The 14,637-nt window shown below is 42.5% G+C and overlaps 1 protein-coding gene across 1 annotated transcript in view; it reads right to left on the bottom strand.

Moving 5' to 3' along the window:
- The window catches only part of DOCK3 (dedicator of cytokinesis 3), a gene marked incomplete at its 5' end in the record, with an annotated part of 323,062 nt that overhangs the window by 96,767 nt on the left and 211,658 nt on the right, over positions 1–14,637 (bottom strand). The window contains 3 exons of the mRNA XM_015424016.1: positions 1,382–1,457; positions 9,149–9,243; positions 11,477–11,575. Coding sequence (XP_015279502.1) covers positions 1,382–1,457; positions 9,149–9,243; positions 11,477–11,575 — 270 coding nt within the window. The remainder of the gene's footprint in view (positions 1–1,381; positions 1,458–9,148; positions 9,244–11,476; positions 11,576–14,637) is intronic.

The following is a 14,637-nucleotide window of genomic DNA, read 5'->3' on the forward strand; positions in this document are numbered from 1 at the left end:
CTTGGGCCGGAAGTAGAACGTAAAGATGAAGAATCCACGTCAAGTGACTCTGCTACCTCGGGAACGGACGAGGACTCTATGGGGGAAGTGGGTGCGGGAGCAACAAAAAATGTGTATGACTTTAGGGATAGAAAACCGAAGTAAAGGCAGAAGGACTCTGTAAATGGCTCTTTGAAGTAAGACGATGCTCAAGAAGAACTCTCATAAAGATTAACTTACTAATATAGAAGCTGTGTTAAACAAGAACTTCACAAGTATACTGTATCACTAACACTTGTATTACTAACATTTAGATTAACATGGAAAGGATCTCCTACTCTTGGGATTTTAGTTAGTGTGGGTATCTTTCCTTTATCCTTAGTTGTAGCTTCCCCCTCCCTATTTTTCGTTGTAGTTATTAGTCTTATGAAAAATAATAAAAATACCCTTTCGGGGGTTTCAAAAAAAAAAAAGGAAAGGCTATGGAGTCTGGGACTCAGTCAAGGAAAAAACTGGCTAAGAGGCTTATACAAGTATGCATGGAGTAGAAACAGTGGATACAGAGATCTTTTTCTGTGTCTCCCTTAATACTAGAATTCAGGGCACTCACTGAAGTTGTTGGAAGACAGGTTCAGGATAGAAAAAAAGGAAATACTTCTTTATTCAAAGAATAATTAAACTGAGGAATTCACTGCCAGTGGCCATAGTGATGGCCATTAGCACAGATGGCTTTAAAAGGGGTTTGACAGGTTCATGGAAGAAATCTTCATTAATGGCTAGTAGCCTCAGTGACTAACTTCCATATACAGAAGCAGCAATTCTCTGAATACCAGCGCTAAGAGGCAGCATCACGGGAGGCCTTGGCCTCTCTGCCCTGTTTCTTTGGACCTCCTGGGTAACTGGCTGGTCACTGTGTGAAAACAGTACAATCCTGGTTTGATCCAGTAGAGTCCACTGATGTTCTTAACTTTAAATTCAGTAATCACTATTGTTCAACAGATCTAAAAATGATGATATATCCTACCTTACAACAAAATATGGTGATCTGTATCTGTAGAGAGATTTAATATATTTTACATCCAATTTCCGATAGATACTAGAAACTGGTATCTTTATAATATGTTGTTACCCTGAGACCTGCTGTAGCAGGGGATGGTGAGTCAGAAAATAAATAAATAAACAAACTAGAATAATGACCATGCAGGCAGCATTAGCACATTTTCTTATTAATATCTCTCTTATTGGAATTTCTATCTTGATTTATTGACTTGCTAAAGCAATGCTTTTATCATATTATCATTGAAAAATTCAATAACAAGGTAATACATAAAGTAAATATTCAAAATCCATGCTGTTTATGAATCGAGATGCTGTTTTAAGTGTCTGCCAATATTTTCCTTACCTTAAAATCAAAATCTGTTTCTGTGAAGTTCTTATGTAGTGCAGGAGACAGGTATTGGACAGTTGTGACTATTATACTGCAATAACAGAAGAAACCATGTTGCATCTTTGTATACACATCATGTATTATTTCAATCTGCAATGCAAGACTGCATTCTCTCGCTTGTTACAAATTTCATGCTAACTGATGTAAGAACACCTTTTATCATTATTTCATTATAAAAGATTTTAAACAGTTTGTAATATCGTTACAGATAAGACAGTGCTATTTGAAAACCAAATATTTTATTATAGATGTATTTATTTTCCCTTGTAAAACAGTCCTTAACCTATGGGGTTAAAACATCATTATAAGACAATTTCCCTTGTCATTAACATTTACCACCTGAACTACCAAAGCAAGTTTTCATAAAACCTTGAGAAAAACAAACAAATCTTTACAACACCTTCATGTAACTATGAGAACCAGTGTGGTGTAGTGGTTAGAACAAGGGATAAACTGGGTTCAAAGCCCAAGTCATGAAGCTCACTGATTACCTTGGGTGAGTAACTATCTCTCCATCTAATCTACCACACAGGGTTGTTGTGAGGATAAAATATAAGAGGAGTATTTATGTATGCCACTCTGGACTACTTTGAGAAAGGGTGGAATAAAAACGTAATAGAGGCATGTAGTCACGTGGATTCCAATTCTTCACAATCAGCTATTGTGATATATGTAGGTTATCCAAAGAGAAATGAAGGCTAGGTCCCAGTTCAGGTGTCTTGGCCAAACTACAGTCAGGCCATCAGAAATGTGTTATAAACTCACCTACTCCCTCCCCAACTCATATGCATATTTATTCTTTCTTATTTGTAGTAATCATAATTTTCCATGGTGTTTAATTTGTTTAAACTTTGGGCCAAACTAGATGGCATGTGTACCACAAGTCCCCAGTGGGACTTACAGGCAGACATGATGTTGGGGAAAACATGGTTCCACTTACCTGTAACTGATGTTTATCTAGTGTTGCCAATGGCTTTCACGGCCAGAGTTCATTAGGTGTTGTAGATTTTCCAGGCTGTATGGCTGTGGTCTTGGCATTGTAGGACCTGGCATTTCGCCAGCAGCTGTGACTGGCATCCTCAGAGATATAACACAGAAAGATAGAGTACTCTCTGTGTCAAGGTGAGAAGAAAAATGGTAGGCAGGTAAGTTATATCTACTCAGGAAGGTGGGGTAGGGCTGAGTCATTATCTTGTAGGAGTTCCCCATGCAGACATGCTAATGCAGGAGCTTTCCTGAGGAGGTTCTTTTGCATATGGATTGGCTGTTGAAATTCTAATCTTATCTGTAGTGCTAGAAAGAAGAGAATTTAAAAATAAATAGGGCATGGTTTTCTGTCCTAAGAGACACAAAATGCTCTACATCTTACAATAGCACTACAGATAAGATTAGAATTTCAACAGCCAATCCATATGCAAAAGAACCTCCTCAGGAAAGCTCCTCCATTAACAAGTCACAGCCTGGGGAACTCCTACAAGATAATGACTCAGCCCTACCCCACCTTCCTGAGTAGATATAACTTACCTGCCTACCATTTTTCTTCTCACCTTGACACAGAGAGTACACAGCTGCTGGCAAAACATCAGGTCCTGCAATGCAAAAACCACAGCCATACAGCCCAGAAAATCTACAACAACTAATTTATCAAGTGTCTTCTGTGCAAGCACAGATGGGACTGTGTCAGAGCAGGCCTGCTACAGAGACGTTTTCTACAAGCTTCTAGAATTCTACAGCTGAGTGCTCCCCTCCCCTCAGCATTACAGAGCTGTTCCTGCCCAAATGATCACAAGATGAGGGATGGGGGAGCACTCTTCCCTCATTCCTTTTTCCACCACCGTGGAGATTAAGAATCCTGAGTATGGCCCACAGCGGGGAAGGAGGGAGGGATGTGTGCCTGCACAGAAGACGCTCGATGAACATCAGTTACAGGTAAGTGCAACCATATTTTCATCTTCGTGTCTTCTGTGCAGTCCCACATGGGAGATTAGCAAGGTGGCTTACCTTGGAGGTGGGTGTGAGCTGATTAATGGAATACTGACTGCAGCACTGCTTTCCCCACAGCCATGTCCCTCCTGGAGTCCACATCAATGCAGTAGTGCTTAATGAAAGTCAATGGTGAGGACCAAGGCTTAGCTCTGTAGATCTCTGTGATGTCAAAGGCGGCTTGGAAGGCAGCAGGGGAGGCTTGAGCTCTGGTCAAGTGCGCCTTCAGGGGAAACAGGCATTCTAAATGGGCTGCATCATAATAAATTTTTATGGCAGCCATTACCATATAGAAAGTGTTTGTGCAGAGACTGCTTTTCCCTTGTTTGGTTCAGCAAAAGAGACGAAAAGGTTTGTGTCTTTACAGAAAGACAATATATGATCCAAATTAAATAATAATGTCCACCTCACATCTAGCGTGTGCATTGCTTGTTCAGCTGGGGATTGAGGGTTAGGAAAAAACACTGGTAAAACTAAGTCCTGAGACAAGTGGAATTGAGAGACTACCTCGGGAATGTATTCAAGGCTCAGTCTCAAGACAATCTTGTCCTTGTGAAATCTAAGAAAAGGGGCATCATGTCTTAATCCTCTGAGTTTGCCCACCTTGCATGCCAACATAACTACGGCTAGGAAAGCTGTTTTATAGGATAGGGAAGAAAGATCACATTAAGTCATCAGTTCAAATGATTTATGTATTAACTGGGAAAGTACAAGAGATAAACTCCATTGAAGGAGCATGGGTTTTTGCAGGAGGGTGTAAACTGAACAAACTTTTCATAAACGTTTTTGAAAGTGCATTCAAAAATACAGGTTTAGAATCCATACCAAAATGGAATGCAGATATAGCAGCCAAGTGAATTTTAATAGAGGAGGTAGATAGCCCTTTGTCTGGCAGTGAAAGGAGTTATTCAAAAATCTCTGCCAAGGAGCAGGATTTGAGTTTAGTTGTTCTTTTCTTTTTCTGTCCTGCCCAAACTCTGAAACGCTTCCACTTAGATTTGTAGGACTTCCATGTAGCTGGCTTATGGGAGGGAAGTAAAACCTTGGCCACTCTCTTGGAGCAGTGTTCTACGGAGAAATGTACCATTTCTACACTATGGTGTCATAGATGTCCTATGGAAACGATGTCTTGGGCTACAGGTAAGGGAATGAATTGGCCTCTGGAGAAATTTCACAGCATTGGGAACCATGACTGTTTTGGCCAAAGTGGAGCTATGAGAATACATGTTTTCCTCTTATTTGAGTTTCATTATCACTTTTTGAAGTGGGAAGGGATGGTATAGTGTGTGAGACCAATGGAGGAGGAATGCATCCCCTAATGACTGGTCGGTTGTGGCAACCCTGGAGCAAAAGATCTGGCACTTTGTGTTGAGGTGAACAGATCTATGATGGGGTACCCCCCAAGTCTGAAAAGTTGGGCAAAGATACTTCATGTGCATAGGCCACTCATGGATGGAGCTGGGGTCCCTGCTGAGGAGAACTGCTAGGGTGCCCTGGCACATATATGGCCATGATGTGTATTCTGTTTAGGATGGCTTGTTCCCAAAGGAGGGAAACCACTCTGCACAATCTCAGGGAGCCTGTCTCGCCATTTGTTGATGTGAAATTTCATGGCCATGTTGTCCCTGGACAGTAGTATTGTCTTCCCATAGACTGATTCGGAAAGGGCATGTCTAACTGCTCTAATCTCTAACACGTTTATATGGAGTTTCGCTTCAATTGTACTCCAATGCCCATTAATAGAGATGAAATCACATCCCTGCAAGGAGGTCAAGCTCAGGAGGGGATAAAGGTACACCTTTTAGAAGGTTGTCATCTAGAGACCACCAGGACAAGGAGTGAATGACCACCCTAGGAATGGAGAATTCCTTCCACTGTGGGTCTATTCCCATTCTAAAGTGTCTCAGGAACCAATTTTACAGAGGGCGCATGTGAAGTCTTGTTTGTTGGATCATTGCTGTGGTGGAAGACATTAGCCCCAAAAGTTTTTGGATACGCAGTGCTTTCTGGAAACATGTGTGAGATAAGGTAGAAAGCAACTGTTGTAAGGTCTTAGCCCTAGGTACTGGGAGAGAAGCCCTGTGGGAGATCAAATTGAGCCTCGCTCCTATGAATTCTATCTCCTGAGTAGGTGTCAGAGTGAACTTTTTAAAATGTATGAGTACCCCTAACCACTCTAGTGTGTTTACTGGGAGGGAAATGTGGGATACTAGCTGATCTTGCATCAAGGAGCCAGTCATCCAGGTACGAATAAACAGAGCAGCCCCAGAATCTGAGAAAGATGATAACTGCTGAAAAGCACTTGGTAAAAACCCTTGGTGCTGTGGCCAAATCAAAAGGGAGCACAGAATACTCATATGAGTGACCTGCCAATCTGAAACATAAGAAATTTTTACAATTGTTGTGAATGGAAATATGGAAATATATGTCCTTTAAACCAAGGATGGCAAACCAGCACTCTTTAAATTCCAGAGTCAGCATACGGAATTTCTGGATGTGTTAATAGGTTAAGACACTGAGCTGCCGGATATGCCTCCGGCATACCCAACAACCTCCTTTCAGAAAAAGAGTATAGATTTCATCCTGCCAACAACCAACAATAGCACACCCGATACAGCTCACATTATCAGTCTAGAAAACAGCAGCCTAGACAGAGAGGTCATCAGGGACATTCCCCCAAAGGCCCTTTGTTGAAGGGTAGGGCCCAGTAGTGGCTTCTATGTGGCTGTTATGTTAAGCAAGTTTGGCCACCCCTGCTTTAGACCTTCTGATTGGATGGTCTTAGCATGTGGAATCCCTGCCAGAGGACAAGGTCTTGTCCTCCAGCAGGGATTCTACATACTGGGTCATTTGATCCCATAGGGGGATCTGGAAACAGGCCATAATAGCTTTAAAACTGGCTATACAGAGTCCCAAAGCCTCAGAGGTATAAACTTTACGCCCTAATATATCTAATTTGAGTCCCTCTATGTTGAAAGGGGAGGAGTGCAAATCCACCTAGTAGTTTAGAGGGAAGGACCTCTGTGACTACAGAATTAGGCAGAGGATGATGATAGAGGAATTCAGAACCCTCCTCATTGATCTTATATAAATTTTCCACTTTTTTGGTAAAAGTTGAAGTGAACATAGTTTAGCCTGGACATTCTTAGTACCTTCACCATAGGTAGGGTTATGGGCCCTGGGTCTGCAGAATATACAGTTTCCATAATGGGATCATCGTCTGTTGATTTAGGAGGAGTATATTCAATATGTAGGGCTTTCACCATTCTAATTAACTGTTCAAAGTAAAGTTTAAGATCTTCAGTAAGGGACATCGGTGTGGGATCCTCAACATTCTCATTCGGTAATGGCATGGAAGTCGGCTCCGATTCAGTTTCAGGAAGATGCTCTCTCAAGGTTTCTGGGTTTGTGGAATGCTGTGTAGATTCATGAGTGGAACGATAACTTCTAGATGACTGTGGGCATTGAAGAGGTGTTTGACTATGATTCCTGGAAGCTGGGTCCCACTGGTACCAAGGAGGCATAAACCAGGGGGGAATACGACCTCATTGAGATGAATAGCCCCAATTAGGTGTCTGGGGGTTAGAGACCTCAGATCGTGAAGAATGCTTTGTCAAAGATATCTTTGTAGTTGAAGGAACAAGTTTAACAACATCATCATCCAAGGACTGACTACCTCTCAACATTGGAGACAGAGATGGCATGCATGGTGTAGAGCTGCATTGGTGTAGAGAATGAGGACTGAAACCAAAGCTACCTTGATCAGCAATCAGATGTTGGCAGCGAACATTGAGGAGAGCTGGACTGTTGACTTCAGGTCAATGCTAGTGAGTGTCACTGTGGTGAGGTCAACTCTGTGCATTGTGTCAACTCTGGAATCAGAGATTTTGAATGGGACCTGGAGTTGAGTGCCTTGGGAATGGCAATTGAAGATGAGTTTGGATTTTTTCTTTGCCTTTTTTACTGGTGGTTCAGATGCTGGTTTCATGCTTTGGTCTGACATCTGCAGTTGGACCTTTGTTTTTGGACAGTGACCAACACCACTGAGGGAGTCCTGGTCCATTTCTGAGGGGAATCTGTGAATTTTGGAACCCCAAGAGATTGCTTCCACAACTTGGCTTTCAACCTTGTCGAGCTTTGGGGGTGAGAAGACCACATGCTCTACACTAAGAGGTGTTATGGCCTTCCCCTAACATAAAAGGCATTGAGTGTGCTTGTCATTCTATGCCATTTTAGTGCCACAAGAGTGGCATTTCTTGAAAAGAGCCATCCCTGTTCATTCAAGAGAGGAATGGAAAGAACCATGTAGGAAGAACACCTACTATTTGATGTTAATCTCCTGAGGTAAATCATCTGAGGTAAATAAGAAACGCTATAGAACTACCTTCCTTCATGGTGGCAGAAAGAGAACTGAGGGAAGAGTGCTCCCTCCACCCCTTATCAAGTGAACATTTGGGAGGAAAGAGTCTGAGCTCTGTAGTTCTGTGGGGTGGGGAAGCACTCAGCTGTAGAATTCTAGAAGCTTGTAGAAAACTTCTCTGCAGCAGACCTACACAGAAGACACAAAGATGAACTAATGTTCCCAAGTGCTCTAGGGCCTGATTTGGCTAGGGAATATGGTACAGGAGAAGAAGGGGCTTCAACAGTCTTTCCTGTGCAATTTTCTTGAGATCATGGTTGCTTGCCCCACTGTGGGGCTCCATGTGTTACAGTCAGTGCATATGGAGCCCCACATCAGAGCAAATGGGCCCCCTCCCATGGCTGTTTCATCTTGAGGAAGCAGCATAGGAGGGAAAGCTGAAGCCCCTCCCACTGGTGCTGCACTCCCAAGATGAACTGGACCCCAGAACACTTGGGAACATAAGTTTCCTGTTATCACATTTGCCTATAAATTTGGGATCTCTGACCCAAGTCATGGCAGATATTATGTCTAGTTTGGTTCAATGGCTACTGCTAACCACAGTATGTCTCTAAACTAGTGTCAAAAACCCACTCCAGATTATGTGTCCATTTCTCGTTTAAAGGAAAATTGTGGTTATTGTGCACTAGGAAGCAGGAGGAGGAAAGTGGAGAGAAGAGAAAGGGATATGCAAGCCTACAGTACATTAGTTCAGACATGACATGTGCACCAAAATAATAATAACCTCTGGATATATTTCCAGTGATCTACTTAAAGGTGTCTATGTTTACTAAAAGCAAAACGTTTTTTTAATCCCAGCATACAGATGGAATTCTTAGATTTTTTAAGTGTTAGAATTAGGTTAGAGAATTTCTAGCATGCACCAACAGACAAGGCTTCTCGGACTCGACTGTACGACTGAACAACAACAAAAAAGTTTCATTCCTCCCTGGGTCCTCAAAGGACCTTTAAAACAACACTATAAAATACAATTAAAATTAATTAAAAACCTAGCAAATTATAGACTCAGATCAATGCCTTAAAGTAGTTCCTAGTGCTCAAAAATCTGGCCAAAAAGACTGTTCATTACTTTTCTGAACAGAACAGAGTTAATGTACTCCCTTTGGGAGAAAATTTTATTTCTGGTCTTAATTCAGGCACTGGTAACACTTGAAACTGTGCCCCAATACACACACACACACACACCCCATATATAAACACACACATTTTGAAGGTAAACAAACACCTTGAACTTTGGATAAAAAAACCCACATGTATATACAAACCACATCATCCTCAGAAAAAAACTCGAGAGTGTTCTAAATTGAGCCTATACTTACTTGCTGGTGAGCAACCTCATCACCATCCAGTCTCGAGGAAAGACACTCATTTTCATCAAGTTCCGAAACACACAGAAAATTTTCAACAGAAATTCCTAGCAGAAAAGAAAAACCAGTGATCACTGATACATTATAGACATACACATCCTGCTTACTGAAGCAGACATAACATACAGATATATTTCTTATTTAATTTCTGTGTCACTGCTATGCAGTAGATAATGTGTGTAGCACAAGGTGGCAGCCTATAGGATAACATCTATTTATGGTATTTCTACACAGGAGGAGACTCTGTGGGCTTGGCTGTCACATAAAGTCAGGCCTATATTGCTATTTATCTTCCCTTACTGCATTGAAGCCTGTTATTTTTAGTTCAGGAGACTAGACACAAAACCAAGACCTAGGAGGTCACATATGTTCTCTGGCACACTTTAGAATGCTACTATCATATACAATGGAGCATTCACCAAAAGGTAACCCACCACTGGAATAGCGTAGTGGGGAAGAAACTAAGTACATCTACAGAAACAGGCCTCCCCCTAAAAGGTGCAATTTTAAGCAAAGTTACCTCCTTCTAAACTAGTGGGCTTAGCAGTGCATAACTATGCTTAAGTCTACACCATCAGTCACTTAATTGCTACCTGATATATACTTAAAACTTACACATTTTGCTTGTAATGGAGTTTATTGCTAATCATGCTGCAGAATGTGCAGAACAGAAATCTTCAGAAGGGCACTCCCATACGCAGATCAGTACTGTAGTAGAATCAAACAGTTCAGGAGGGTACTTATATAATGGGAAAGGATTATAGTCTACTGCAATAATTAATGCAGGTATCACCTACTTTTACTGCATTGTCTTATACTATTGTAATCCACTGTTTATCTTGCCTTAGACAGTTTGTTATTCATACTGTTTTCTAGTTATGTAATTCTAGTCCTATTGCCAAGGGTCCCCAACACAGTGCCCATGGGTGCCATGGTGCCTACCAACACCTCTCTTGGCGTCCACCACGTGTTTTTTAAACGTGCGTGTGGCCAGGTGGAGCTCTCGCCCAACAGGACGTCCAACTGGCCACTGAAGATTGGACTGGCTGTGCAGATTAAAACAACGTTATTTCAGCAGCAGCAGCTGCCATTACAGTGTTTATTTTATTCTCACTCCTTTCCCCCAGTGTATATTTTAAATTATCCCTCTTGTACCCTGCACTTGCACTTCCTCTGTGTGTTTGGCTCTGCCTTCTGCAGCAGCCATTTTGGAATTCTGTCCACCAACCTGTGTCAGAATTTCAAAGGTGCTCACAGGCACAAAAAAGGTTGGGGACTTCTGCCTTATGCTGTCTGGTGACATTATTTTATCTGCTCTATAATCTGCTCTGAGTTTCAATGAGAAAGGTGGGCTATAAAGCAAATAAATAAATTGGATATATTGGTGTAATACGTAAGCTTAGCACTGGTTGCTGTGATCCATGTCAAACACCTACCAGCTTTTGTGGTGCATTGTGCTAAAATGTATAATGTTTTAAGGATTTATTGAGAAGAAACTGGTACAAAACCTACAACTTCCAACAAACTTACATTTATACTATGAATCTGGGTAGTTCTCCATACTACAGTTTTAATGAATAGTAGCCTTCTTCATATGTTATCCTTATGATTTAAAGCCAAACTCGATTCGATAGCTATTTTTAGAGTATTAATTGTATCTGTGCCCCCACTCAAATTTGGATCTGGTCAGTGGCACGTGGCCAGGGGGGCATCACTTTTTCTCCTGCACCATTCTACTGAATACACTTCTCTCCTAAAGCTGTTATGTGCACTGCAGGCAAAATCATGTAGGTATCATACGGAGTCTGAATGTTTCTCACTAGATCTCTGTATGTGTAATTTACATTGCACATTATGATCCTGATCTAATTTCCTCTCCCAGATGCTTTTAAGCCTGAAAACCACCACACAATTATTTAAAATATGTAAATATTGCTTGTTTCCTATTCATGGCTCTCCCACCATCACATCTAGTTTCACCCTAAAACAAAGGATGTAAAATGGATTTGTATTCACATATACTTGAACATGATGTCTGGTGTATATGTTATGACTTCAGGGTTGCACTGAAAACAGTTTTCTTATGGTGTGAATCCATCTGAGTAATAATATACTCAAGAACTTACCTAACAAGCCTCCACTGTTAAATGTAATAGAGATGATTTGTGTGACAAATATTTGTAATTACAGCCACAGGAGATTTTCTGGCGATAAAGGAGATGTACTACAGATCCAAGATATAGGTATGAAACATAACTGAATCTGCTTTCTCTTTCTCACCTTTAGCTCATCCTTGCTCTGGAAATTGTCCAGTAAATGTTGGAAATGAGTGTCGGACATTTGACGAAGTAGAGATAACAGACAGGACACATATTCTCCCTGTCAATCCCAATGAAGAACTATTTCAGTAGAATGATCACATGCACAGTTCACATAAAACCAAATTTTAGGGTAGAGGGAAAAGGAACAGGGTTTGAAAATGTTCCAACATCTATGAAAGGAAAACATATGATTGGATTTTTAAAGTAGTATAGCTGCAGTAAGTGATTTGCATTTAATAAACAGTGAAAGTGTTCTCAAGGTCTTATTATAGTATGCTAAAAAATAAAATTATGCAGATAAATATTTTAGCTTCTGATCCAGCAAGTTGTTAAACTAATAATAAGTGCAGAACTATACACATAGAATGTTGTGATGCTGTGGCAATGATACAAACGAACCCACTATGTTACCATCAGCATCCATCAGTGTATGCAAATTCTACCATGCTGGCAACATCTGTCAATTCCAGAAGTGGTAGCATTCATACCATTTTGTGATACAGCAATGGTTAGCGAGATGTGGCCCAAGAAAAACAATAGCTTACTAACAGAAAACTTCATGATTGTGACAGGACTCAACAAGTCCTTGAGCAAGAGCTTTTGAGATTAAATACTGATACGTAGGGGGAACTTGGTGTATTGTGGAAGCCTTCTTTAATGCATTTAGGACAGACTTGGGGTTTTATGGTGCAATGGGATCTGAGCCATACTGCACTATATACTAATTCCTCCATTTTTTTCAGACCAAAGTACTCTGGATTGAGAAGATGCCTCTGTGGCCACTATGATACTGATAACTTTTGCCTGATGTTTAGGATTGTTGATAACAACTGGGTGAGAATGAATATTTGGAAGGTGAAGAGTAGCCATGCCTCATGCCTGTGATGGTGGTCTCTCCCACGGAGCTGGAATTGTGGGCCCAGTGGCATAGAGGGAAGTGCAGGTGAGAAATCGTATCGGCCGCGTTCGATACGTTCGACCATCAGCTGCTGACCCACCGCCTCGCCAACGTGGGGATTCAGGGGCTTGCCCTTCAATGGTTTGCCTCAGGGACAAAGGGTGGCGGTCGGGGTTACCATAGCTACCCCCTTGATTGTGGGGTCCCCCAGGGTGCGGTGTTGTCCCCGATGCTATTTAACATTTATATGCGCCCCCTTGCCCAGATTGCCCGGAGCTATGGGCTTGGGTGTCATCAGTATGCAGATGACACCCAGCTCTATCTGATGCTGGGTGGCCGGTCGGACTCGAATCCTGATGACCTCCACCGGGGACTGGAGGCTGTGGCTGGTTGGCTCCGGCTGAGCCGATTGAGACTAAACCCAGCGAAGACAGAGGTCCTGGGCCTGAGCTGGACTGGTGCGGGGTTCGGGCTCCCGCTCCCGACCTTCGACGGGGTGCCTTTGGTACCAACGTCTAGGGTTAGGAGTCTGGGGGTGCACCTGGACTCCACATTAACAATGGAGGCCCAGGTGGCATCCACTGTGAAATCGACACAACAGACCTATGTTACTTTGGAATGGAAAAAGGCCACAGCTGTACTGATTACATCGTGAGGAGCATTAGTGCAACATGGGGACAGATCCTGTATCAGGTGACCCGCCTGCCACTCAACCCCAAACCTGTTGGGGGTGAACTCAAGGAGTGAGAAACCTGTGGGAGCCACATGAGTGCCAGCTGCTATGTGGATCCCTTGTCACCAGGGGTGAAAGTTCCTGAGTTGGGCATGCTGCTGAATTGGCTCCACCCCAAGATCCCTTAAGGAGCTTCTCTACTGCGGGATGCAGGCATGCAGATACCGCCTTCCCAACCAAATGGATCCATCCCAATGCCCAAACAGCCTAAAGCTGTGATAATAAAATTATAGTATCCACAACAGTACAAAAGACCCATAACAACTACAGCAGAGGGAGAGTGGGAAGGAAAGCCACAGAAAAGTAATGGGACAAGGTCCCAGCAGTGGTGCAGTTTTAAAGCTGAGGGGCATGAGGACCCAGCCCTCAAAACTGCCTGCTGGTCCCCACCCCACATGACAGAAGCCCACGCAATGGGTTCATTTTTCTGCCACTGCAAGGCACCAGCCCTGTACTGAGCCATGAGGCCAGATGGCTGGAGACCACATGGCTGCCTGCCGATCTTCCCCCAGCCCCAGAGCCCACAATGGTGGCGATGGGGTGAGTCCTAGTCACAGGTTCTATGCAGTTGTCACAGCTGTGTGAGGAAGTCTGTCTGCCTAGGGTGTCCAAGAAGAAGCTCCTGGTCAGGCAACCCCCAGCATGTGTCCCAAATGGGAGCATGTCAGAGCATTTTGCTCAACATGCCAGCTCCCTTGTTCCAGCCCAGGAGCAGGGAAGTTTTAGAACCAGGCTGGGCTCGACATAGCTCTGACTTTTTTTAGGCCTGGAGTAGAGATGTCATCAATCAACCTGTCTTCTGGCCCACCACCCCAATGACGGGTGTTGTACTGTGCTGATGTGAATCATCGTTGATAAGAGTGCACAGAGGACGCTTGTGCATGTACAATGTTGCTGCCTCTCTGCAAAGTGGAAGCCATCACTGCCAACCCATCCTTTCGGTGGAGACCAACATCTCTCTCCACACACCTTTGTTTGCCAGCACACAAACATCTTCACAGCTAAATGTTGCATTTCATTTGGCACTGGGGAAAAAGATTGCCCAACCCTGTGCTAAGAGGCCCATGAATGTCTTCTAAATGATGCCATTTCCACTGTCATGGCAAGAGGATACAGAATCTCCCCTCTCCACATGCTTCAATCTAATTCATACAAATAGATTAAATGTACCTTTGTTATTAAAAAGAATTTCAGGAATATATCACACAAGGTGATAAAATGCAGTTGGGTCACGCTTTTGCAGATTATGTACAGGGTCAGTAAGAAAGGCAACATATTAATATTTTCATTAATAAATTGTTTTGTTTTAGGATTGTCACCTGTTTCTGGCCATGGCCTTGGCACTGCAAACTTAAAAACAGCCTTTCCTGTTACATTTTCACATAAGAAAAACAGCACCTGCTTTATTGTTAAATTCTGGGTGATGTTAAACACATAAAACAGGACCTAAAGAAAACATGGCAGTCCTAGTTAGTTCTTGTTTATGAGT

This window comes from Gekko japonicus, unplaced genomic scaffold (assembly GCF_001447785.1).
Source record: "Gekko japonicus isolate JY-2015 unplaced genomic scaffold, Gekko_japonicus_V1.1 scaffold477, whole genome shotgun sequence".
In the NCBI taxonomy this organism is placed as follows: Eukaryota; Metazoa; Chordata; class Lepidosauria; order Squamata; family Gekkonidae; genus Gekko; species Gekko japonicus.